Below are 26,654 nucleotides of genomic sequence, written 5' to 3'. Positions count from 1 at the left end.
GGTTATCTACCCTGTCTTCCAAGCCTTGCCATGCCAAGCCTGAGATATGTCCACCAAATCTTTGTCCAAAACCAGACCCCAGACCTTTACCGTTACTTCTTCTCACCTCCACGCAGGCTTCTCTCAAGTCAGAAAGGCCTGAGCCTGATTTTGTCAGCCAGCTATTGTCCTGGCAAGAACAGCCACCACAAGAAGCATCCCCATTCAGTCAGCCAGCCAGCCAAGTTCTCCCGGTCTCGCCAGCCCCCTCCCCCAACCCCAGCCGCCCCGCCCCAGGGAGGACCTTGCTGGTGGCTGGGAGTCTCCCGGCTGCTCAGCCTCCCTTCTTCCCTCCCTTGCTCTCCCTGCTTCCCTCCCTCCTCCACCCGCCCCTCGGGCAGGGACTGTGCAAATCGAGGAGAGGGGAGGACCAACAGGCTACATAGGGTCCAGCTAAGAGGCCACGATTCCTCCCTGAGACCCTAGCCAAGCTAGGTGTTTCCCGCATCATGGAACCTGGATTTGTGTGAAGCGGGGTGATTCCCGGGCCAGGAAGGTCCTTCCGGCAGGTCCACCATACCTTCATCTCGCATCAGGACCCCTCTTGGATGCTCTGAGCCACCCTTCTCAACCCGGATCTAAAACCTGGGACACGGCTATCAGGCCAGCCTCTCTCTCCCTCCACCCCTCCCCCTCTTTCTGGCGTCCATCCCCTCCCCAACACCACCTCTGCTGCTGCCTCTGGCTGTGGACCTGCACCTCTTCTCCATCCTCGCCAGGCCCGGAGAGTGGGGTTAGCCTGGATGAGAGTGTGCCCCTAACCTGGGGCCCTCCCAGGCCATGGCTCGTGTGCTCCCAGGGAGGAGTCCAGGACCCTGAGCATCTGCTAGAAGCTTGGCAGAGGCCCCGCTGGGACCGTGTCTTCTGAGGACAAAAGGCTGCGGCCAGCAGGCAGACTGGGTGGGGGGTTGGGGGGGAACCGGCAGCCAGGCAGGCAGACCAGTAGGGAAGCCAGCCCTGGCCCCCTCCCAGACTGGCGGTAGCATGAAGATGGGGGTGGGAGTGTGTAGCGGGAGAAGCACCTGCCAGGACCCCCACCTGCCCGCTACTTGGGCACCCCAAAGCTGTGTGCTGTCCACCTGGTGTTCCCCAACATCTCCAGCTCTACCAAGTGCACCCCTCTGGCACCTGCTTCCCCTGCTGCCAGCGATTTAGACCAACCAGGCTGTATCCACGGCAACAGAAGCAGGAGTGTCACTGGCTGCCAGATCACTGAGGGTCCCACAATGTGGACTGGACTGTGGTGTATCCTGGTTGAGATCGAGTGATTCCCCCTTCCTGAATTCCAAGACAGTCCTGCTAAGAGAACCCAGGTAAGTAGTCAGCATCTTTCCATGAAGGAGCCAGGGGAGGAGGGGAACTGGGACTTCTCTTCTGTCTCCCCACATATTTCAGTCTCTATCACTGTCATGCTTCCTGTCCGTTAGTCTCTCTGCTTCATCACTGACTATGACAACACTCAAGCCCCAGGACTGCCTCTCTTTCCCCATCTTCCTTAATCCCGAATGTCCCGTAAGAAAGGGAACCACCACCTGTTTCCCCCCCCCCCCCCCCCCCCAGGGTCTGCTTCTATCATTATGATCACATTTCGACACAAGAGCATTCCTTGTGTGCTAGCTGTGCAAGGGGTACCTGGGGCCCCAGTGAGCCTTGTTCTCCCAATGCCTGCAGCTTTTCCTCCCTCCTTCACCCTTCTCCAGGTTCCTTGGCTTACAGAAATATGTGTGAGCTCTCTCTCTCTCTCTCTCTCTCTCTCTCTCTCTCTCTCTCTCTCTCTCTCTCGTGTGTGTGTGTGTGTGTGTGTGTGTGTGTGTGTGTGTGTGTAAGAGAGATAGAGACAGAACCTGGGCAGCTAGCAGGTGGGTAGATATGACAAGAAAGCTGCTCCTAGTGCAGGCCACCCCTCATTCCTTCCTTTATTCTTTTCCCAGTCTCTACCCACAGGTCACATACTTTTGCTCACTCACCCTGGAAGATGTGTCCCAACTAGTGGGAGGAAGCGGCTATAGGAATAGAGGAAGGTAAGGTGGGGGTAGGGAGCACATTCAGGCCATGGGCTCTGAGAGAGCTTGAACATGTCCCCATGACAATATACAGGGGACAGGAACAACATAGTGGTCCCCACACTGTGGGCCCTGGCTTCTATCACATGGCTCTCTGTTTCTGTTTCAGATACCCATATTGTGTTTGGGACCTCCAGATCAATGACACAGTAGCCAGAGGTCCCTGTATCTGGAGGTGCAGGAAAACCTGGTATATGGAGAACATGGATTCTACTAGGGACACGGCTCCTAACTACTAGCTCACAACTTTAGTGGAGGCATGTCACTTGTTGAACCTTGGTTTTCCCATTTGTCAAAGAGACTGGTAACCCTTTCTTTGTGGATGTGTGCAGGGATTAAATAAATTGATGGCATGCAAATAATTAAATGTGTGCATAGGGTGGCACTGAACAGTGTCAGCAAAGCTCAGGATCAATCTTATTGCTGGTTGTTCGTGATTTGTATTGCTATTGATTAGGAGAAGGATTAGCACCTTTCCTCCAGGGTCTCAGCAGAGAGCTAGAGAAGGCAGCAGGTGGGAAGATGGAGGGTCGCAAGTGGAGGGAAATAGAACAGCTTTATGCTGGTTCTTCTCATTTGTAAGGAATGATGGGTAGCCGTGGGCAGTCATCCCTATCCTTCTTGGGGTTCTTTCCTTGCACTCGCTCCTATTTGCACACACACACACACACACACACACACACACACACACACACACACACCAGACTGTGAGCCAGCAGAGGCCTGGCTTACAGCCTGCAGCATTTCTGGCCCTGGTATGTGTCCCTCTGTTGAGGGGAAATTAGCAAGAGTTTGGCTTATGGTCAGTGATTGGCAGGGACTGGAGACAAGGCTGAAGCTTTTGAGATTATAGGGCTTTGAGTAGAGCTGGGGTGTGGTCCATGCAGTAGCCAGACCTGTAGCAGAGTTTGCCCACCTAGACCCTGGGCTGGGGAGAGAGTGTGGGGTTTCCTAGCTGGTTTCTAGATATGGAGATGTGGTAGAATACCAAAGGGAGGGGGGCCAGCAGAAGAGCCAAAAGAGGGGAGAGATTGAAGACAGGTTTCCTCAGAGGGACAGGGAGGGCTAGGACCTTTAGACATGAGTACACTTTCCTGAAGAAGCACTTGGTGTGGAAGGGAGAGGACCTAGCCTGTTGCCCAAAAGTATCTGGACCTGAAACTAAACATATACATGAAAACAAGTGACTGCATGTGTAGTCTGTGTGTACTTGTCTCATCTCTAGGTTGATATGAGTTTAGGTGTGTGTGTGAACAGGCTATGTGATGGCATATGGGATTGTGTGGGTGTCTGCATAGGTTTGTGTCTGTACTAAAGGGTATGGCTTTGCATATCTGGTGAGCAAATGGTCATGCTTGATTCTGACCCAAGTATTTGTGTGTTTCTCAGAGCCTATATTAGGCCTGTTGAATGTTTGTTTATATATGTGTGTGGTATCAATTTGTCTTTGAACACACATGTCTGGTCATATGTATACGAGTGTCTCAGTCTAAAGTCCATTTAAATGAATGCCTAGTTGGATCTGATTGTGTATATTCCTGTTTTCCCACATGTGCCTTTCAGTGTGTGTTCATCTAAATAATGTGTGTAAGCATAAAGACATATACATGTGTCCCATGCATGTAGGAAAGGATGTGTGTGAACATGCTTATATGTGTTGTGGGTGTGTCTCTCATATATTTGTGTGAATAGGCCTATGTGTAAAAGTCTGTATAGATTCGTTAGCATTTTTCATGGTCTATGTCTGCGTGTGCTTATTTGAGTGCCCACTGTCTCTCAACAAACCTATGTGTTCATGTCTATTTAAAGAAATGTAAGTATAAATAGGCACACTGTGATAAGGAAAGAGTAGATGAGTGAAAAATATTTTATGTGTGCACATTAGACTACATTTTTTAATGACTGTGGGATTTACAGTACTCAACAAGGCTGTGTGCATAGGTGAATGGGTACATTTGTATGATGTCTAATTTGGTGTAAGTGCATATCTGATTATAGTATGCATGAGTAACCACATTTCATAATACTTGGGTGCATGTGTCTCACTACATGTTTTATTTGAATTTTTGAGTGTGTATTTGAATATGCCTTGAGTGACTGTGCATATATATGCTACTATTTGTTAATACCTGACTGTGCATATATACAAGTGAACATATCTGCACATAGGTATGTGTGGTCAAACAAAATTAAGTGTATGTCTTTGAATAGGCCAGTGTGTATGCCTGTCTGAATACACAAATGTGTGAAGTACCAGTTTACACAGTTCTTATTTTTGTTTGTCTATTTGTATTTATCTTCATTTAGTCTAAAGCATATATTATAGAATGATGCATATAAATCTATGTGCATGCCACTCTTAGTTCACAAGTACATTTGTGTGTATGTGTGTCTATGCATCTATTTAAGATAGTTTTGCATGTATGTATGTGATAAGTTGATCAAATCTTCTTATGCAGATCAGCAAGTGCACGTGCAAGAATACATTCTATATGTGCATGTGTTAGAATATGCCTTTGAGTTCTATTCCAATGTACATATAAGTTCCTCTTCTTTCATTTATGCAGCTTCTCAGAATGGTTGTATGGATGTAATAGTGTATATATACCTGACTGTGATAGTGTGCTTTTGTGAGTATCTGTGTTTCTATACTTAATTTATATATATGAATGAATTAATGTATGTACAAGTCTATAAACATGTGAATATGCTGTGTGGGTACATGGCCAGCTGTACATACAAGTCTATGTGTTAGAATATCTGCAGATGTTTACATCATCTCATTTATAAGCTTCCACATATCTGGGTATGGATATGTGTGAACACACCTATACAGATATGGCTGTATGTATGTATGTATGCACGCATGCATGCAAATATACTTCTGTGGTTATGTTTGAGTATATATGTATACACGTTTGTGAGTTCCCTCTTCTGTGCCCCTTTTTCTTTATCATCTCTTTAGATATGATATATATTTTTACATATCTCTGTAGATATGTAAAAGTATGCCTGTGTACACACTTGTGTTTGTGAGTGAATGCATGTCATTCATGAGTAAATCATGTGACTATAGTCTATTTAAAAGAGTAAATAGATGTACTTGTGACTAAGTCCAATGGAAATGTGCCTGTGTGTGGATAAATAAAGGTATTTGTGCATCTGCCTGTCTGATGTGAGATTTGGCCTTGGTCTTGTGCAGACTGACCTCTACACAAACCTTCTACCCAAATACACCCATGCTTTCATCTTGTTCACACCACATGGATTTACTCACATTCTGTGCAGTATTCTCCACGTGCTCACTAATGACCACTGGGGGCATAGATAAAACTTTGATATCCCACCACTGCCAAAGGCATAGGGCAGGATGGCATCATAATAGTGCCTAGGGTTAGGAAGAGCTATGGTTGGACAATGTGTGTGTGTGTAAAGAGAGACAAAGAGAGAGACAGATAATATGAGAAAGTATGAGTGTACATCTGGACATTTCACAGAAAGCACCCAAGTTATGGCACCAGGCAGAAATCTAGATGTTAATAAATATGTATAAGTGACAGTATATCTTAGGAAAGTAGTAGGTATGGGGGAGCATGAGTGTGTAGAGTATGTATATGTAAGAGATTATATGTGTTCCAGGGTAGGGTGTGCATGTGAGATAATTGTGTATGTTAGGGAGGAGAGGATTCTTTGAAACACAAAGATACACGCACACATCCCACCTAAATATTTTCAACTGTCACACAAACAATCTTGTGTATACCTCTACACAAACCTACTATCCAAATACACCCATGCTTTCATCTCCTCCACACCATATGGATGTACCCAACCCACACTCTGCACAGTACTTCCCACACAAATGCGCCTTAAGCACTTTCTTCATACACTCCATCCAGTTTACAGCAGTAGAATCAGTGAGCATGAGAGTATGTTTATTGGGATGAAACATGTTTATGAGATGTGGCTATATCCTGAGAGTATATGAAAAAAAGTGTATAGGCACATTCGGGCTGTGTGTGCGACAATGTGTGGGTACATTTGGAAGAGAATGGATTTGAATGTAGATGTGTTTGAATAGTGAGCAGGTCAAAGCGTGAATATACTTAGATGGCAATGTGTATTGTGAGAGAGAGAGAGACAGAAACAGACAGATAACATGAGATGTATGAATATACATCTGGACAAAATTTATGTTTGAATGTGAGTTCTCTAAATTAGGTTAGTATCTGAGTGGTATATGAATGTGTGTGTCACTGTGTGCATATATTTGGCATGGGAAATTGTGGATATATCTAGGTGGGGTGTATCTAAGTGCAGTGTTTTTGGGGGGTACATGTGTCACTTTGGGTGTATTTTGATAGTGTGCATTTGAAAGAGATTGTAGGTAAACTTAAGACAGGTATGAGGGCTCCAAGTTGGGGTGGGGTTAAGTTTAGGTGTATTTAAACACTGTATGTGAGAATGTGGGCATGCTGAGTTAGAGACTGTAAGTGTGACTTTAATTGGATAGAGTGACTATAAGTGTAAGCATATTTGAGGTGATTATATATGAGAATAGATGTATGTAAATGGAATGTGTGTGAAAGTGTGGGTGTATTGGTGTTGGGTATATGTGTGACAGTGGGTGTATCTGAGTGGTGTGTGTGAAGGAAAATGAATGTGTATATATCTGGGTTTGGGGCTTGTGAGAATGTGGGTATATCTGACTAGGATATGTGCAGTTCTCTGGGTGTATGGGAAGGAGAGAATCTAAGTGGGGTGTGTGAAAAAGAAAATATATGTTTGTGTGAAATGAGTGAATCTAGCATGTGTGAAGGTATATCTGAATAGTGTGTGTTTGCATGTATTTCAGTTGGGAAGATAACTAACATGGATTTATGTGGCTGTTTTATAAGTGCTGTATCGAGATGTTTTGTGTATTCAATAGTGTGGTTATTTTTGAGTAAAGTTTGTGATTGTGACCACACATGAATATATTTTCTTGAGTGTATATATCTCTGCTAAAATGTCTGTAATGTGAATTTGTCCATAACTCGGTATGAATGACCATTTGTACCTAAGTGTGTGAGTAAATGGGAACTAACTTGTGTGTACAAGTGCTATATAGTTTTATTATATATGTGTATATATATAATAAAATTTATGTTTGAGGTGAATATATTTGTTTTTACTTTTTAATAATTTATTTAATTTTATTTTATGTACATTGGTGTGAGAGTATGAGATCCCCTGGAACTGGAGTTACATGAGCTGCCATGTGGGTGGTGGGAATTGAACCTGGGTCCTCTGGAAAAGCAGCCGATGCTCTTAACTGCTGAGCCATCTCTCCAGCCCCTGAGGTAAATATATTTCTAAACATGAATTGAGTCTGCAAGGTATCTAGAGACAGCCTTTGGGTTAGAGTTTATTAGACGTGCAGTTTGGGGTAAATCACATAACCGCAACAAAGCCCCAGTCTCCTGTCTGTAAAATGGAAGAAATAAAACTACCTATCTTGTAACATTAGGATAGGCTGAGTTAATATGCTAAGAGTGCTTGGAACAGTGCCTAGCATGTAATGAGCCCTCTCATGAGGAATTACTTACTAAAGGTAACAACAGTATCTTACCTGTCTGTATCACCTGTATATACCTATTACAATTATCCCTTCCTGATGACTAACTGTGCATTCATCTACAAGTGCAAAGGAGGTTTTCATATGCATATTTGCCTCATAATATGTGCCCACGTGTATGTCCAAGAAAATGAACCTGGCCTCTTTTTTTATGTAAGAGTGTGTTTGTACATGAAAATTGTTTTATAGTTATAAACTATCTCAGTGTTCATACAGAACACAGATGTGTGGGGAGAAATGTGCTCAAGGCTAAGTGAAAGGGCATTAAGCCCTTTGTATATATTTGCTAGTATACATAGAAATGTAGGTGCATGAGTGCACACATCCATATGTGTGATAGTGTAGCATCTGTGAGAATGCAGGTATATCTACATGTATGAACATGATTCTGTGTGCACACATGCCAGTGTATTTTTATCTGACTAGGAAACTAGGTTTGTAAGTTACCAGTATGTGCATGTGTGGGCGGGGTCTCTGTTCTGCCTGTAAAATTCAGAAGGCTGATATTCTTTCATATGTTATGAATGCAGTGGAAACATTTATGCGGTATGAGTTTGTGTCTATACAGCCATGTATTAAAATGTGTGCATCTGTGTTGTTCAATGAGGGTGGAATGTGTATGTGTGAATTGATGTGCAGGCATCTGAAGACTTGTGTCTGTACGCTTCTAAGCCTCAGTGGTTATGTGGGTTTGGGATGCATGAGTCTGAATTGTTTCATCTGCTTGATTGCCTCTCTGAGCTGCTGTGAGCTGAGTAATATGCCTTCAAGTATGTCGATACTAGATGTAAATGACTGTGTACCAGGGCAGATTTGTGAAAGTGGTTTTTATAAAATAGTGGGTTTGGGGCCAGTAAGATGGCTCAGTGGGTAAAGGTGACTGCCACCAAGGCAGATAACCTGAATTCAATACCTGAGACCCACATGGTAGAAAGAGAGAACCAACTCTGAAAGTTGTTCTCTGACTCCTGTGTGTGTGTGTGTGTGTGTGTGTGTGTGTGTGTGTGCATGCACGCGCGTGTGGGGTACAGATGATGAACACACATAAATAAATATTCTTCAAATTAAAATGTAATAGCTTCAGTGTCTTGGTGTAAGAGACAGTGAGAGGCAGAGAATGTCTGGATTATAGGACATGAGCAAAACTTGACCCCTGTCTAATGTCAATTTTTATGCCTGCACATGCAGGACTGTGTCTAAAAGTGTAAGTCCATACAGTTAGGTTTGTGTGTTTGTGCATCCCCAAGTGCCCTTTGATGTACTTTTTTTTTTTGGCTTTTTTGAGATAGAGTTTCTCTGGATAACAGCCCTGGCTATTCTGGAACTCACTCTGTAGACCAGGGTGACCTCAAACTCAGAGATTCACCTTCCTCTTCCTCCCGAGTGCTAGGATTAAAAGCGTGCGCCACCATGTCTGACTTCCAAGTGCCCTTTGAATGGTGACTGTGTCTCTTGCCTATGCTCTCTGTGCATTTTATATCCCTCAGTGATTTGCTGTTAAATGGGTACCAGATCACATCCCTATTTTCCTTGTGAGAGAGAGACTAATTGTATTTATCAATTGATTTAACTCTAAATATGAGCTCATGCTTGAATGTCCTGTGCCCCATATTTATCTGTGTGTGTTGAGTGTTTCCATGCAGTGACTAGATGCGAGTGGTTTAGGGCATTCACATGACTCAACATCCAGAGAAAGTAAAATCTGTATGGCACACTAGGGTAAACTAAAGTTTTTAGAGGTACAGGAGCTTGATGAAAAGAAATTCCTTACTTTTTCTTCGTATTATACAATTATAAGGAAAAACTGCAAAGTTTTAGCAGATTTATTAAATATTGAATTTGTATGCAGCTTTCAAATAAAATCTTTTGCAGATTATTTCATGACACACTAGAGTGCAGAACATCTTTTTTTCCCTCCCTCCCTCCCTTACTTTCTTTCTCTCTTTCTTTTTCTGAAACAGGGTCTTGCTGGCCTAGAGCTCATAGTGTAGCCCAGGCTGGCTTCAAACTTGTGGTTTCCCAGCAGAGCACGGTGGTGCACACCTCTAATCCCAGCACTTGAGAGGCAGAGGCAGGCAGATCTCTGTGAGTTCGAGGCCAGCTTGGTCTACAGAGTGAGATCCAGGACAGCCAGAACCACATAGTTGAGACCCTGTCTCAAACATAAAAAATAAAAACTTGCTTCTTCCTCTCAAATGTGTTTACAGGCATGCACCACACCCAGCTCACAGTATCAAAAAAAAATTTTTTTTTTTGAGACAGTGTCTCACGATTTTGCCTTGGCCAGCCTGGAGCAACTATGTAGACCAGGCTGCCCTGGAACTCACAGAGTTCCACTTGCCTCATCCTCCTGGTGCTGGGATCAAAGGTGTGTGTCACCATACTCAGCTCAGAGTATAATTTTTTTTTTAATTCACTGATGGGAGTCCCTAGTGGTCAGCATCTGTGGCCACTCTTTTTGAGCCTTTGGTCATTACTACCATGGCTTGATTTATTGTTGTTTCATTCATTATTTTTGCTCGTTTTTATCTGGATTTGGTAAATCTGTTGGTGCTACCTCGGGTAATTGTATTTCTTGATGAAAGCTCCAAACAACAACAACAAAAAAGGATTAAGTAATTGCATATAATTTTGTCACATATGAACTTCTATCATGGCTTGATACTTCCTAATCTTGGAAGCCATGTATAAGGTAACCAGGGAGGTGGCTCAGGCACATCTTTGCCCTAATTTCCTTTCATAATTCACTTGAATGTATGAAACACAGCTGTATGAATCTGCAAGTCAACAAAGCCTACTTAAAAAAAAAAAAAGCCACTTGCCATGCCAGCATGAAGACCTGAGTTCAGATACCAGGAGCCTCCTTGAAGCCAGACACAGCAGTGTGCATATTTAATCCCAGTGCACCTACACGAGATGGGAAGTGGAAACAGGAGAACTCCACACAAGTTTTGGGGCCAGCTAGCGTGGCACAGACAACAGCAAACAATAAAGACCCTGTCTCAAACAAAGTGGAAAGCAAGGACTGACACACAAGATTGTCCTCTAACCACCACACATGTGTGCCCACACACACATACCATACACACGCACATAAAATTCTTATAGCAAGTAGTCATGAATTTTGAATCTAACAGATCATTTTCATTTTGAGTATCTCAAAATTATGAAGAAACTTTACTTCTAAGTAGACACAGATTTGGCTCTATACCTATTCTATCATTCAGATTTCAACACCACGTAGACATCACTCCAGGAGCCATAGTTAACCTCCATTTTCCTTATTTGGAGTTTTCCTTTAAATCTATAAGCCGTGTCAGTGCTGTCTACTTTGATATACAGTATTTTGAGTGTATGCAATGCATTGCAGTGCTGGGCACATAGCTAAGCTGACATGGTGCTCACCTACCATGCACAAAGCCTTGAGATCAATCCCCAGCAGCCCGTAAACCAGGTGTAGTAGTACATGCCTATAATCCCAACAATGGGGAAGTGGAGATGGGAGGTTCAGAAGCTCAAGGTTATCTTCACTTGCATAGAGAGCTCAAGACCACCCTATTGCACAAAAGAAAAAAGAAATGCAGATAGCTATTTTTTTATGTAATTCTATTCTCATATGTTCAAAGAGGGATATGCTGAAGCCAGTAAATATCAAATCTGCAAAGTGAGAAACACACACAAAGAAGTAACTGGATGCTTCTTTTAGCTCCTAATACTTTTCAAAAATTAACATTTGGCAGGGGTGGTGCACACATGCCACTAAGCACATATGGAAGTCACAGCACCACTTGTAGGAGTGCATTAGCCCAGGTCTTCAGGCTTGAAAGCAAGTACCTTTACCTTCTGAGCCATCCTACCACGCCTCACAGTATTTTTTACAAAATTCCTACACACTTAGATTTAAAACATGTATGATTCCAATTCTTCACACAAAACTAATAGGTACATGGGAACAGTCTTGGACTTAGCTAAATGTATCATTTAGTTAGTTTGTTAGTTCATCATGTACTGCAGAAATCAGACTTCGCAACTTTTACAAGTGAATTTGGAATTATCAAAGCAAACTTGTCATCACAATAGCATCCAGTCTGGTCTACTTATCAAGCTCCAGGCAGGTCAAGGCTACATAATGGGACCCTGTCTCTAAACAAAACAAAATAACAGTAGCTTTGATCCATAGGCCTATGTAATTTCCATAATACTTCAAAATATTCATGGATAAATTTGCACATATTAACCTTGTTTTTGTCCGAATTGCATTTCTCTTTGGGATCTCTGACTACTACTGTAGTCTAAGCATAGACAGACACACATCCATAAATCAATATATAGTGAAACTCCTTTCAGTTCAACAGTTTTTTAGGCTAGTGCCATCTCTGCCCTGTTACCAGTCTACTTTGTGTCCCTTTGCCTATTTCCTTTACCTCATCCTTCCTAAACACCTTGTGAACAATTTCCTTGAAGAATGCTAGCATGTAAGATTTTGCTTAGCTTTTCTTGCTAGCCTTACAACACTGTCACTAGCTGATTGAGCTCTGTATAAGAATAGTCTAATCATCTCATAAAGAATCTTGGTTTCTTTTCTTTTTTGTTGTTTTGTTTGTTTGTTTGTTTTTCGAGACAGGGCTTCTCTGTGTAACAGCCCTTGCTGTCCTGGAACTCACTTTGTAGACCACGCTGGCCTCAAACTCAGTGATTCCCATGCCTCTGCTCCCCAAGTGCTGGGATTAAAGGCATGCACCACCATGGCTTTGGTTTCTTAATTTGCACTTCTAAGTAAGTACTTTAAAATTTTTTATTTTAGATTTATTTTATTTTATTTTACATGTATAAGTGTTTTGCCTGCATGTGTGTATGAGTACAATGTATATACCTGGTGCCCACAAAGGTAATAACCTGTCAGATCTTCTGAAACTGGAGTTACAGATGGTTGTGAACCACAATGTGGGTGATGAGTACCGAACCTAGGTCCTCGCCAAGAGCAACAAATGTTCTTAATCCCTGAGCCATCTCTCCAGCCCATGCTTCTTTTTTTAAACTCACAGAGTCTACTTCATGCTACCAATATGAGCCATCTCTCCAAGCCCCAAGTGCTTTTAAGAAAAATCTGAATCTGGGGCTAGAGGGATGGCTCAGCAGTGAAGAGCACTGGCTGCTCTTCCAGAGGATGATTCCCACATGGCAGCTCAAACCTGTTTGTAACTCCAGTTCCAGGGCTTCTAACACCCTCACACAGACAGACAGACATGCAGGCAAAACACCAATGATCATAAAATGAAAATAAATTTAAATTTTTTTAAAAATGTGAATCTGGCTGGGCAGTGGTGACACACACCTATAATCCCAGCACTCAAGAGGTAGAGGCAGGCAGATCTCTGAGTTGGAGGCCAGTCTGGTCTATAGAGTGAGTTCCAGGACAGCCAGGGCTAACATAAAAAAGAAACCTGAATCTTAGGTGATATGGTGTCACATGCCTGTACCCACTACTCAGAAAGCTGAGGCAGGAAGATTATTAGGAGTTTAAGGTCACCTAGGGCTATGTGATGAATATGGTGATCATTCATGGCTACCTAGACCTTGTTTTAAAAAAAAACAAGCAAAAAATCCAAATCAACATCTCTCTACTCATCCCTCCTTCCCTCCCCCTCTCTTTCTCTCTCCTCTCCCTTCCTCCTTTCCTCCTTTCCTCTCTCTCTCTCTCTCTCTCTCTCTCTCTCTCTCTCTCTCTCTCTCTCTCTCTCTCGCCAACCCCCCAGGCTTCATACACGTTAAGCCAGCACTCTACCTACCATTAAGCTGCATGCCCAGCCCTTACATCTTTTTATTGAAGGGGACAGAAGACCTTTGTGGCTTCTGAAACTTAATTTTCACTGCATTTTTTAGAAGGGAACACTGAGACAAAAACAAAAAAATCCTAGGCTGACTTTTGATGAATCAGTTCAATTAAACTAGTATCTTAGTTTGCTTTCCATTCATGTGATAAGGACCATGACCTAAAGCAACCTGGGAAGGAAAGGGTTTATTTCAGCTTACAGCTTACAGTCCATGATGAAGGGAAATCAGAGCAGGAACTCAAGGGAAGAACCTGGAGACAGAAACTGAAGCAGAAACATGGAGGGGTGCTGCTTACTGGCTTGCTCGCTCAGTCTGCTTGCTTATACAACCCAGGAACACCAGCCCAGGGAAGACACTGCCCACATCAATCATTAATCAAGAAAATGTCCCCACAGACTTGCCTACAGGCCAATCTATGGAGGCATTTTCTTAGTTGAGGTTCCTTCATCCCAAATGACCCTGGTTGTGTCAAGTTGACAAAAATACTAACCAGCACAACCATTACAAGGCTTCACTGATTCACCAACAAACTTTTTTTTTTTTTTTTTGGTTTTTGGTTTTTGGTTTTTTGAGACAGAGTTTGTCTGTGTAACAGCTCTGGCTATCCTGGAACTCGCTTTGTAGACCAGGCTGGCCTTGAACTCACTGAGATTCACCTGCCTCTGCCTCCCAAGTGCTGGGATTAAAGGCATGTGCCACCACTGGCCAGCCCAACAAACATTTTTACCTAAAATGACCTTTGCCTAGAGGTCGTAAACATGAAATACCACCAAGAATCAAATTTGCCTAGTTCTTAATAGCAGATGCCAATAGTGAGTAAATCAATAAATAGACTAAGAAAGAATAAAAATGTTGTGTCATGATGTTTACAGAGGAACCCTCATCTTTTCAAAACAGAGAATGAAATGTCTATGAGTGACATAGTATAATAATTATAGTTTACAAAACTGAGGGTTAAGAGAAGTGGATAGGGTTATGGGCAGAAGAAGACTGTGCTCTGAGTTCATAATTGCTAAATCTAGGCATTGAGTCCACCAAGGTTCATTGCTATGTTCCCACTTGCATTTTTATGTTTGAGATAACTATAATAAAGAGTTCTTTTTATTAAGAAATAACAATCAAGGGAAATAACTAAATGATTACATTCTGTTTAAGAACACCAAAGAAATACATAATCAAAAATCTGAAATAGTCCACAAGCTGAAAAATTTTTTAATGCTAACATGACACCATGGGGTAAGTTTCCCACCCAATATCTTGTGACAAGTCATAGACAAAATGTAGACACACTAAAACATTGCATAAAATTACCTTCATGTTGTGTATATACAAAACACAAATGAGTTGCATGTTTAGATTTATGTCTCATCTCCAAGGTCATCATCTGTATCTACACAAATATTCCAGAAAAGTCCAGTGTCTGATACTCGCACGCATTTTTGGGTGAGAGATAAGCAAACTGTAGTCCATAGCAATAATCATACAGCACTCCTCCCCGATCCTCCTCTTCTCTTCCCTCCCTCTCCCCTCTCCCTCCTGTGAGCACATGTATGCTAAGCAAGTGCACTTCCACTGATCCCCCAACTTTTCTATTTTTGTTGGTGAGGAAAAGTAAGAACAAGAGTAAATTAAAAGAAAACAAAGACCACACATGTAGATATAGGCCAAACGAAAACCATCACTGATGATAAGTAAGTGGGCGGTAATAATCAAACTATCTGGGATGTTTTGCTAAGAAGCAGTGGAAACACAGTGTACTTCTTGCCACGACCTCCTGTGCCTGTTCTTAGTCGACTTTCCTGGTATGGCAAGTACCTACCAGCCAGACAGCTCTTCTCATGTTCCCACATATACCTGCAGAGGTTAGCTGATGTATGCACATGAGCAGATTTCTATTATACCTGTTGTTGCCTGTGTGTATCAGTTAGTGTGTGTGAGAGCAAATTGGTATGTTTACACACATTTGTCCATGTGCAAGTGTCTTTTTCTATTCCAGTGTCTGCACATGCAAGTAAGTTTTTGTCTCTATTTGATGAAATATTTGAGTAAGAGAGTGATGCTCTCTATTCTTTTGTGGATACTTTAGATCTATTACACTTTCGTTTATCAGTGAGAGTTTATCTATCAATGAAGAGTGGCATATATGTGCCAGGATGTACATATCTGTATTGCTGAGTGTACCTAATCTATGTGAGGGGAGGTAAGTTGGTTTCTTTGAGGTATTTACATATGTGAGCAATTTTTTACTTGCCTGCAAATGTATCTGTAGGTATCTCGGGGGGATTATATTTGTGTACACATACCTGAGGAGCAGTTTTCAAGTGTTTGTGAATTTGATGATGTGAGTGATATTTAATCTGAATGTTAGTTTGGTACAGTGTTTGTATATGTGATGATGTAGATATGCTGTTGTGAGATTTCGAATATGTGGGAGTATTTGAGCAATCAAATACATCAGCGAATATATAGGAGTCTGTGTAAAATGACAGCAGGTTTGCTTTGTGTATTTATTCATCAATGTGTGTGTGTGTGTGTGTGTACTGGGAGAACTCTAAGGGGAGGAAGGATTGTGATATGTGTATGTGAGACAATGTGTCAGTGTGTCTGCATTGATGACCAATTCTCAGCCCTCACTTAATGTGCCTTTTATGTAACAAATTTGTTACATAAAATTTGTCCTTTACTATCTGGAAGTGGAGTTTGTAGATATATATAAGATTTCTGCACATGCCATTTCAAAAGAAGTCCATACTGTACCTATACAATATACATATTATATTAACTATAATACAAATAAGAAGTGATTTACAATAATTTTATTTGGGTATATAAGTGCTTAGGTGTGGCACACTTCAGGAGATTCAAGAAAATAATCGGAGAGTTGTAAGCGCATAAACGTTGTTTAGAGGGAGGGGGAAAAACATTGTTTAGAAGAAAAATCAGGCTCACAAAGTACAGATTGTCATTTTGAGAGTTTACAAACTAGTCAAGTGCACCAAAAAGCAAAACACAGTCTCCTATTGATTCACATGATAGCCACATTCCTGGATAATTCAGGGTATGCTAAAACTAGGAGAAACCTCATTTATCTTTATAAAAGAGATTTTGAGCTTAATTCTAATCGTAGGAGTTGCAGGACATGTGTTAGTAAAGTCAGACTACCCCACATATCACTAAGTGATGGACACTCTCTCTCTACATCCCTAAATATTAGGGCATCTTGCACTCTTAACATTGAGGCAACTTAACCCACCTCGCACCACAGCCCCACCCTGTTCCTGTAGATTTCCAAAATGTCCCCTAGGGGGCAGTAATGCCTTTGTAAAGAACAAAGCCCTGTACTAAGACCAGGTACAAGAACTTCCTCCATCTGTGCATGCACAGTGTGCGCGCGCACGTGTGTGTGTGTGTGTGTGTGTGTGTGTGTGTGTGTGTGTGTGTGTGTGTGTGTGTGTGTGTGTGTGTGTGTGTGTGTGTGTGTGTGTCTGTCTGTCTGTCTGTCTGTCTGTGTCTGTGTGTCTATGTGTGTCTCTGTGTATGTGTGTCTCTGAGTGTCTGCTTGCTGTCCATGAGGCTGTTTTTTGGATGCCTGTGAGTGTGTAGGTCTGTACACAAGGGTGTCCAGGTACAGGCAGATATGCTCTGTGCACACACATGACTGGGCCTAACCTACAGCTGCCAGACTGCTTAGGAGCACCTGACCTCATTTATGCAACCTCTTCAAGCTTTCCCAGCAACACCGGGGGCTTTGTTTGCTTGCTGTATTGGTTTTGGGGCTGGTGGGCTGGTTTTTGGTTTTTTCTGAGGGGGGTTGGTTTTAGATTTAACGTTTGTTTTTCCTGAGACCCTGAGCTACACATTAGTGTATCAGTTTTAGTATGTCTCCCCACCCCCCTACATGTTTGTGTGCCTTGTCTCTGTGTCTACCTGTTTCTCACTGCCCTCTTATCTCTCCCTAGTGTTCTAGATCATAGTTCCTTACATTTTTTTTTTCTATTTATGACCCCTTTTCACCTAAGAAATTTCTTTCTTATGCACCCCCAGGTATATAGTTATATAAAATAAGTATACAAATCAAACATTTACTATTAATTAACAAATTCTCAGGCATGCCTATAATTTTAATATTCATTAAAGACAAAGGTAAATTTGCGTACTGAGATAGATGTGCTTTTTTACATAAAGAATTAAATCTTTTCTGAATATTTGATACTGCAACATATAAAGCATCTTCAATGTTTTTAAGAGTTGACTGGTATTTTGATTTTATAACTGTCAATACTGAGAACCCCACTTCACATAAACATACAATACAAAATGGTGAAAGTATGGTTAGGGACCTTTCAAAAATTGTTGGAAATTCTGCCCTATTCCCAAGCCAAAATTCATCTAATGGTTTTTTTTATGACATTCAAATCAGCAACTCAAATGGCAATTTTTAATTTTTTTTTTTTTTTTTTTTTTTTTTTTTTTTTTTTTTTTTTTACTGGGGGCGGTGAGACAGGATCTATGCAGCTCTAGCTGCCCTGGAATTTTCTACATAGACCAAGCTGGCCTCGAACTTACAGAGATCCACCTGAAACAACAATCTTTTACAGTCAAACATTCTAATACAATATAATATAATGGCATGCTAATTTGATACTTACATGACAGTAGGAAAGTACTAAAGTTTTATTTTCTATCCTTAAACCACTATGCTTTATAAAAGAAAAAAACTGTAGGTACAACAAAATCATTGCAATTCCTAGCATACAGTAGTGTCATCTGAGCTGAGGTATTTCAAATAGCATTTGCTGTCCTGGTTGTATGGTGGCATGCGCAATGCAAAGTATGATTGTTGTATGCTCAAAAGCATGGCTTCCATAATGTATGTATGATGCAACACAAGCAAGTGCTGCCAGAAACATGTGACATTCGTCATACCCTGATTTTGAATCAATTTTTGATTATTACACATCCAGACATCTTGTAAAATTTCTTGAAACCCTCCCATTCAGTTATGCAACCCCGTAGTTTAAGGAGCTGTGTTCTGGATGTGTGGTGTGTGTCCCCCGTCGTCCCGTCCCCCCCCCCCCCGTCCCCCCCTCCCTGGCGCCGCCCCCTTCAGTTATCCTTAACTGCCTTTTCCACCATTTGCTGTTCCTCTGGGTTATCTCTATGTCTCTTTTAAGTCGTTCTTCCTCCCTCTCCTTCTCCACATCTGTCTCTTCCCTGCCCTTTTTTGTTTTTGTCTTTCCTTACCCCATGTCACCATCTGCCTGCCCCAAACATGCCTCTCATGTCATGTGTGTCTCTGACTACCTCTTGTACTTAGTCTGTCTCTAGGCCAAACTTTTCCCCCTTGTCTTCCCTGAAGGCTAAGGCATGTTTGTGTGTGTGCACCTTTGCACACACACAGCAGAGGGCTGTCTGCATGGGAAGGGTAGGAGACATCAGACCTGACTGTGTGTGTTTCTCTCCAACCCCTGCCCTAGCACCCTCTCATTTCAGTAGGCCATTGGCTGTGAGACTCCTTAGTGCTGTCAAAACAGAAATGACTGCTTTTCGGCGACAGAGCAGACTGTACTGAGCTAGAAAACAACATAAAGGGGACAACCTGGCTAGGAAGGAGACTCACCTCCCCAGACTAGCCCCAACTGTAAGCCTGAGCCTCTCCTGCTTCAATTCCATATGGCCTGGCCCAGCTCCCCTCCCTCTGGGAAATGCTGTCACTTTGTCATGACCCGCCGCCGCACACTGCCTGCCTGCACACGACCAGCACTCCCCTGATCCCCGGGCTGTGCTTTCAGCAACTGCAGTGTGAGTACTTGCATGGAGCCTTTGGCATCTTTTCACCGGGAACCTACTATGCGTGATGCTGACCTTTTAGAGGGAGGGAGCCTACCCTGCCCTTCTGAGGCTTCTCTTCTAATAGGATGAGACAGGCAATAATCTAAATTTGAAGACTAAATGATAGAGATAGAAGAGAGAGATTCTGGTGAAAAGGGAAAGGGCATGGGGATGCTATGGCCTCTTACCTTGATTACTACGGAAGCCTCACAAAGCTCCCTACCCTGCTCCCGCATACCTTTATGGAACGTGCCCTGTTCTCACAGCAAAAAGTAGAATTGTATTCGACCCTGAATGCGAATCACATCTTCCCTCTCTTCAAAACCCTCCCAAGCAATTCTGAATCAAAGTCCTCACTATGGCTTCCATGATACGTCCTTGGGGACCCTGTAACTGACTTCACCTCCCATCTCGTGCCCTTTACTCAATGTTCCACCTACCATGGCTCCCTCGCTCTTTCTCGGTGTGCCATGAGTAGCTTTGCCTCAGAGCCTTTGTTCTCACTATTCTTCCTGCCTAGAGTTCTCTACTCCTAAAAAGCCACAGGACTTAGGTCCTCACCTGTTGGCTAAAATGACTCCTCCTTTATGAAGCCCTCCCTATCCCGCTCATCAAAAACAGCAACACCCTTCTCACCTCGGACACTTCAAATCCTCCTCCTCGACTTTATGATTATATTTTAGAATATTGTCATCATCTGAGATACTAACTTCACCCATGTCTCTTCTTATTGCCTAATTTGTCAATTACACAAAACCAGGAAGCTTATTTCGTTTTTGATTTGTTTGTTCGTTCGTTCGTTTCGTTCGTTCGTTCATTGAGAGATGGTTTCTCTGTGTAGTCCTGGCTGTCCTGGAACTCATTCTGTAGACCAGGCTGGCCTCAAACTCACAAAGATCCATTTGCCTCTGCCTCCTGAATGCTAGAGTAGGAATCTTTCATCTGTCTGATTCACAACTGCATCCTCATTGCCTAAAACAGTGAATGACCTATGAAATAAATACTTTTCCAATGAACCAACACAACAAACATACTTACATTTTTATATTCATATATAATCCTACACTCACAGAAAATAAAAGCCAGAGGCCTTATCATAATCCACAGCCCTACAACATCTGGTCCTCTGTGGCTTCATCTCCTACCACTGTATCTCTAAAATGCACCATTTAACAACATTAGTCTTCTCATTGCTCAGAGAGCATGCGACGCACATTCCTGACCACAAATGAAGCTATTTTGCTGAGCACGGTGGCACAGAGCTATAATCCTAGCACATGGGAGTCTGAGGCAGAATGATCCCAAGTTCAAGGCCTGCCTGAGCTGGGGAAAGTGTTCATAGCCAGCCTGGTCAACTTCACAAGACCCCATTACAAAATTAAAAGTTTAATTAATTTTTAGTAATTAATTAAATTAATTAATTAAAAGTTTAGTAAATTTTTTAAAGGGTTTAGAGATATAGCTCATTGGTAGACCTCTTTCCTCCCAGGCCTGCAGCTGTAAATTCAATCCCCAGTACATCAAAAAGAAAAGACAGAGAGAAGAAGAAACAAAGTAAGAGGGGGGTGGGGAGGAAATGGGAAGAGCCAAAGACAGAAAGAAATCTAATGAGTGGCTGTCAATAGTTTAACAAAGCAAAACATGAACTACAACAGAAATGAATAAGTGTATGACAATTAGATTAGTACCGTGTAAAACTTTTAGTTGAGGGGTGTGTGTGTGTGTGTGTGTGTGTGTGTGTGTGTGTGTGTTCTGGGTTATGGGTAGCGGTGAAAAAACAATGCTTGAGTACAACTTTAGGGCTTCTAAGTAGGAACAAGAGTTGGACCAACATCCACAACCCTGCGGAGCCACCGGTGGAGAGTGAGGTATCTGAGGACATTAGGAGACAAAGCAAGGAGGCTAGGAGCAGGAATATCTGGGAAGGGCTCATAGACACTAACCTGCCCTCTCTGTTTCTTCCTCATCTGTTTCTCCCTCCCTCCATCATGTTCCATTCCTTCCATTTCTGTATTGTTTGCTGTCCATTTATATCCTTGTCTCCATTTTCCAATCTCATTATTTACTGCTCTGTGCCTGCATTGTTTCTGCCTCCTACCTTCATCTCTCTGTCTCTCCGTCTCCGTCTCCCTCCATTGTCTCCATTTGCAGGTGTAGCTCAGCAAGACAACTGATGGAGTCCCCCGGGGCCCATCAAATACTGGACTGGCCGACCCCCTAGGGTTGGGGGTAGCCCTTGCCCCTCAGTATGGCCAACACCACCGGAGAGCCTGAGGAGGTGAGCGGCGCACTGTCCCTGCCATCAGCATCGGCTTATGTGAAGCTGGTGCTGCTGGGACTGATCATGTGTGTAAGCCTGGCAGGCAATGCCATCTTGTCCCTGCTGGTGCTCAAGGAGCGTGCCCTGCACAAGGCTCCTTACTACTTTCTGCTGGACCTGTGCCTAGCTGATGGCATACGCTCTGCCATCTGCTTCCCCTTTGTACTGGCTTCTGTGCGCCATGGCTCCTCATGGACCTTCAGTGCACTCAGCTGTAAGATTGTGGCCTTTATGGCTGTGCTCTTTTGCTTCCATGCGGCCTTCATGCTGTTCTGCATCAGCGTCACCCGCTACATGGCCATCGCCCACCACCGCTTCTATGCCAAGCGCATGACACTCTGGACATGCGCAGCTGTCATCTGCATGGCCTGGACCTTGTCTGTGGCCATGGCTTTCCCACCTGTCTTTGATGTGGGCACCTACAAGTTTATCCGAGAGGAAGACCAGTGCATCTTTGAGCATCGCTACTTCAAAGCAAATGACACACTGGGCTTTATGCTTATGTTGGCTGTGCTCATGGCAGCCACACATGCTGTCTATGGCAAGCTGCTACTCTTCGAGTATCGTCACCGCAAGATGAAGCCAGTGCAGATGGTGCCAGCCATCAGCCAAAACTGGACATTCCATGGCCCTGGGGCTACCGGCCAGGCTGCTGCCAACTGGATCGCTGGCTTTGGCCGTGGGCCCATGCCACCAACTCTGCTGGGTATCCGGCAGAATGGGCATGCAGCTAGCCGGCGGCTACTGGGCATGGACGAGGTCAAGGGTGAAAAGCAGCTGGGCCGAATGTTCTACGCGATTACACTGCTCTTCCTGCTCCTCTGGTCACCATACATCGTGGCCTGCTACTGGCGAGTGTTTGTGAAAGCCTGCGCTGTGCCCCACCGCTACCTGGCCACTGCTGTTTGGATGAGCTTCGCCCAGGCTGCTGTCAACCCAATCGTCTGCTTCCTGCTTAACAAGGACCTCAAGAAGTGCCTGAGGACTCATGCCCCTTGCTGGGGCACAGGAGGTGCCCCAGCTCCCAGGGAACCCTACTGTGTCATGTGAAGCAAGCCAGTAGGTGATAGGCTGGGGGAAAGTCGTGATCACCATATTGGGGCCAACAGCAGGGGAAGAGAGGGACCCATACAGAAGCCTTCCTTTTTGAGCTGCAGCCCAGGCTCTCAAACCATCCCTAGCTGAGGCATTTCGCCAACACCTCCCTCGGGCTGGAAACTGGCTGAGGAACTGGAGGCATTTCTAGTTTTGTGGGGCTTGTCCTGCAGCCTCCTCCACTTCTCCAATCTCCTTTTCCCGTGCCCTCCCTGCCTCTCTATCCCACTCCCCTGTCCTGTCTTTCTAAAGTGACGAGTCAGTAAAAGAAAACGAACTGAAAATGCAGGGGTTTTAATAATAACAGCTGAGGAAACAGGCTTTCTTACTTAAATGTACCCCCCCCCCGCCCCTTTGACATTGTCAGGAAATGGGAAATTTCTCCTGTAAAATAGATTTCCAGAGATCTTACTGCCCCCTGGGCTCCCATTCACCCTCCCCTTCTAAGTCCCTTAGCAAGACCTGGATGTTTAGGAAATATTGACTTAAGGCTTCACACAAGAGGGACCAAATGGGGTGCTGCCCTCCTGGGGAGCAAGGATGTTTAAATTGCTATGTTGTGTGCAATGTTGTTTCTGGCTAACCTTGATCCCAAGCCTAGTCTCCTATCCCTCCCTACCATATCCAGACTTTTGCAGGTGTTTCTTGAGGCTCTGTTTGAGAAGCCGAGAGCATACAGGGAAGGGTCTCCATGATGTGCCCAGGCTAGATGAAGAGCCAAGCAGTAGATGAGCTCCTCAAGCAAAATAGACCAAACTTAGCTACATTCTCTCAAACTTTCCCTTGGGTCCCCTACCCTTTCTCCCTAGAAATACACATGCACTTGCAGGGATGATGTGGGTATAAGCTGAGAGGGGAAGTCATCCGTGGAAGTATAGGGAGATGGTTGAACTCCTCAGAGTGGCTGGACTCCAGAGCCTGGGGTGAGAGCTAATTCAACCCCACAGTTGTTTCTTGGGTTCACACTATTCTGAAACTGAAAATTCTTTGGGGGCCTTGGTAATCAATAGTGCTACAAACGTCAAGGCCCCGTGGACTTGAGTCCATCCCTTCCTGGAACCTCTTTTTTGTCCCTCCTTAGTTGCTCTTCTGGGCCCAAATATCCTTCCTCGCAGTCCTTCCTACCTCCACCTTTACTTACACGCAAAGTGGAGCAGACTACACCCGAATTCCACAGGTGGAAGGTCCCAAGCCTCTTTCCCACAGACAGAGGCCACTCTGGGCTTACTTCAAGGCCAGTTCTATAGACTGGTGAGCCAAGCTGGAACTCTTTGCCTAAGTTTGGGACTGTGATCTCTCCATCCCCTTTCTTTCCTTATACACTCCTGTCCTAAACTCCACCTCTACCCCAAGACAGCCCCTGAACTGAGGAAGCCTTGACCCAAAAGCAATGAAGGGGGTGCTCTAGACAGAAGAGATATTGATGATGCTGGTTGTGGAGTTGCCGTGGAAAAGCAGACCAGAGTAGCTGAGAGGCTGGGAATGTGGGGGGCTGGGCTATTCTCTCAGTGATGATGATAGGAAAGCCTTTCTGAAGGCTGGGGTGGAAAGACCAAGGTGGGAGGGCAAATAGGGTAGACTCAGGAGGGGTTTCCTCCATTCCCTTTTTCTAACTGCCTGGATTCATCATTGGATTTTGTAAATGGAAAAACTGAAATGAACAATGTTATATTGGGTGTTCTCTCTCTCTCTCTCTCTCTCTCTCTCTCTCTCTCTCTCTCTCTCGTGTTTTTCTCTGTCTGTGTCCTATCTGTGTATGATCACACGTTGGGAGGTATGACTGAGTGAGACTGTGTGTGTCTGTGTGACTTTGTGTGGATAGGAAACCCTGAGGAAAGCTTGCCTGGTACACATATGTAAGCAAATACCTATGTGAGGGAATAGAGTATACACACACACACACACACACACACACACACACACACACACACACGGGGAGAGGAGACACACAAAGAAGGAGAGGAGACAAAACTTAGTATGTGCCTGCAGCAGGAAATAGCGTGCTTAGGAGATGGAACCTGAAATTTTTTATGTATGTATGTGTCAAGAGGATCAACTTCCATCTCATGAGATTGTCTTCCCTTGGCCCAGCTTCTGAGCACCAGGTGAGGAGAAGATAGTTTAGAACCCCATCTCTTCCAAATGTCTGGAGATTCAGTGCCTACCCCAAAATTCAAATAAGGTATTTCTGAAATTGGACCACCATGGAAATAGGAACTGGGAGTGGGGGGATCAAACATGGAGATAATGGGGTTAAGAAATGGCCCCCTGCAATGTAATGGCTTTCAGAGGAATTGCTGAGTTTGAACTGGGAATTCTTAAGGTTCCACTGTATACAGTTGGGACTTTGCTTAGTTTTCACTAAATTCAGAAGGAAGGATGACATGGAGAAAAACAAAACCCAAATCTGGGGGTCTACCCAGCTGGTCTACTCCCTAGGCGCTCAATTAATTTACTGTTTATTTACTTATTCCTTCAGGTGCACAGAATTGAGCTAACCATATTCCTCAGTTCTTGGCACACTATATCATCATTGGTCCATGCAAGGTCCTTTTATTATTTTGTTTTGTGCCTTTCATCACCCATGCCCGATCCCATCCTTCCCCACCCCACACAGACACCACTCTTCTGTACTTAATGTATGTCCTTCTAAACCACCGTTCATGTGTTTATTTACTTAAGTGTATCTGTGGAAAATATATGGTATTGATGTTTTGATTTACATAAACAGTATTGTACTATAAAGCTTGTTCTGTTTCTTTTTTCACTCAACATTCTGTTTTTTGAGAGATCCAGCCATGTTGCTATACATAGATCAAATTCATTCTAGTAGGTCCATCTAAAACATATATCACATTTTATTCATTCTCCTGGTAATGGACTCCTGGGTTCCTTTCCTCTGCTACCACAGCAAGGCTGCAATGGGCAATTATCTCCTCTCCTTAGGGATGCCTAATTTAAAGGAAACGAGCTCAGAGAGGGGCAGTGATTTGGCTAGAGTCACAATGCTAGTCTCCTGCGATGTGAACTCTAGAATCAAAGCCAAAACTCCACCATCATGCCTCGACAAAGACCAGCTATCTCTGGTCATAAATAAAATAAAATAAAATAAAATCTTAGGGTGTGATTAATAGCAACATTCACTTAGGAAAAGCTGGGAGGAGAAATACTGTGTACACAAAGAGATTTTAAAGTTCTAGAAAAATCTAGCAGATTAGTTGAATCTCCATTAATTTTTATGACGCAGAGGAAGTTATTTTTTGCGTCTGTGCTTGTTTCTGGAGCCATTTTGCAGAGATGGAAAAAGCCATGTCAAAACCTGACCACCAAACCAAAGACCTCAGATATTTAAATTACTAGCACGTCAAGGCAACCTACGTCTGAGGGGCTACAGCGCTCTCCCCAGGGACTTATGCTGGTGGGGGAAGGGACAGATTTTAAAAAGTGCGTAGTTGATCTGGGGAGCGGGGCGGGGAGAACGATAGCGAGGCTCTCTGATTTCATTCGAGCACATCTCGCTCCCTGGTGCTTGCGCACTTCCAGCCACCCTCTCCGCGTCTAGTCTTTGGTCTTCCGAATCGCTGGTACTTTTCCCATTGGATAAAACATGGCAAGAACGAGGGTAAGGGGTTTCTTACCCTAGCTTTCCTCACAGCCAATCGCCCTTCAGTTTTCCTCTCATCACTGGGGCAGCCAGCCTGATGATTGGTAGGTGCGAAGGGAGCCAATTAGAAAATGATGATGTGTAGTGTTGGCAAGCGGATTGCGTGAGAGAAGGCAGGGGTTGAGGGAACGCTAACGCCACCTCCGAGGCCTGCAGCCAATGGTGGGCAGGACAGACGCCTTGCCAAGG

The 26,654-nt window shown here is 43.7% G+C and overlaps 1 protein-coding gene across 5 annotated transcripts; it reads left to right on the top strand.

The window, feature by feature from the left end:
- The first annotated feature begins 328 nt into the window (after nucleotides 1-328).
- On the top strand, nucleotides 329-26,607 carry Gpr173 (G protein-coupled receptor 173). 5 transcript variants are annotated; one of them, XR_004943736.1, is made up of 3 exons: nucleotides 329-1,352; nucleotides 1,971-2,060; nucleotides 2,212-7,250. XR_004943736.1 is itself a non-coding variant. In XM_036175474.1 (3 exons), the coding sequence occupies exon 3, from the start codon at nucleotides 21,635-21,637 to the stop codon at nucleotides 22,754-22,756; it is 1,122 nt and encodes a 373-aa protein (XP_036031367.1). In that variant the 5' UTR covers nucleotides 329-1,352; nucleotides 1,971-2,060; nucleotides 21,538-21,634; the 3' UTR covers nucleotides 22,757-26,607. The 5 variants fall into 5 exon arrangements, 4 of the variants coding, with proteins under 4 accessions (XP_036031367.1, XP_036031368.1, XP_036031370.1 ...); XM_036175474.1 differs by lacking the exon at nucleotides 2,212-7,250 and adding an exon at nucleotides 21,538-26,607; XM_036175475.1 differs by lacking the exons at nucleotides 1,971-2,060; nucleotides 2,212-7,250 and adding an exon at nucleotides 21,538-26,607.
- The last annotated feature ends 47 nt before the right edge of the window (nucleotides 26,608-26,654 follow it).

The sequence above is a fragment of the Onychomys torridus genome, chromosome X (assembly GCF_903995425.1).
Source record: "Onychomys torridus chromosome X, mOncTor1.1, whole genome shotgun sequence".
Lineage (NCBI taxonomy): Eukaryota > Metazoa > Chordata > Mammalia > Rodentia > Cricetidae > Onychomys > Onychomys torridus.
This window is presented reverse-complemented; position numbering and strand designations above follow the sequence as displayed.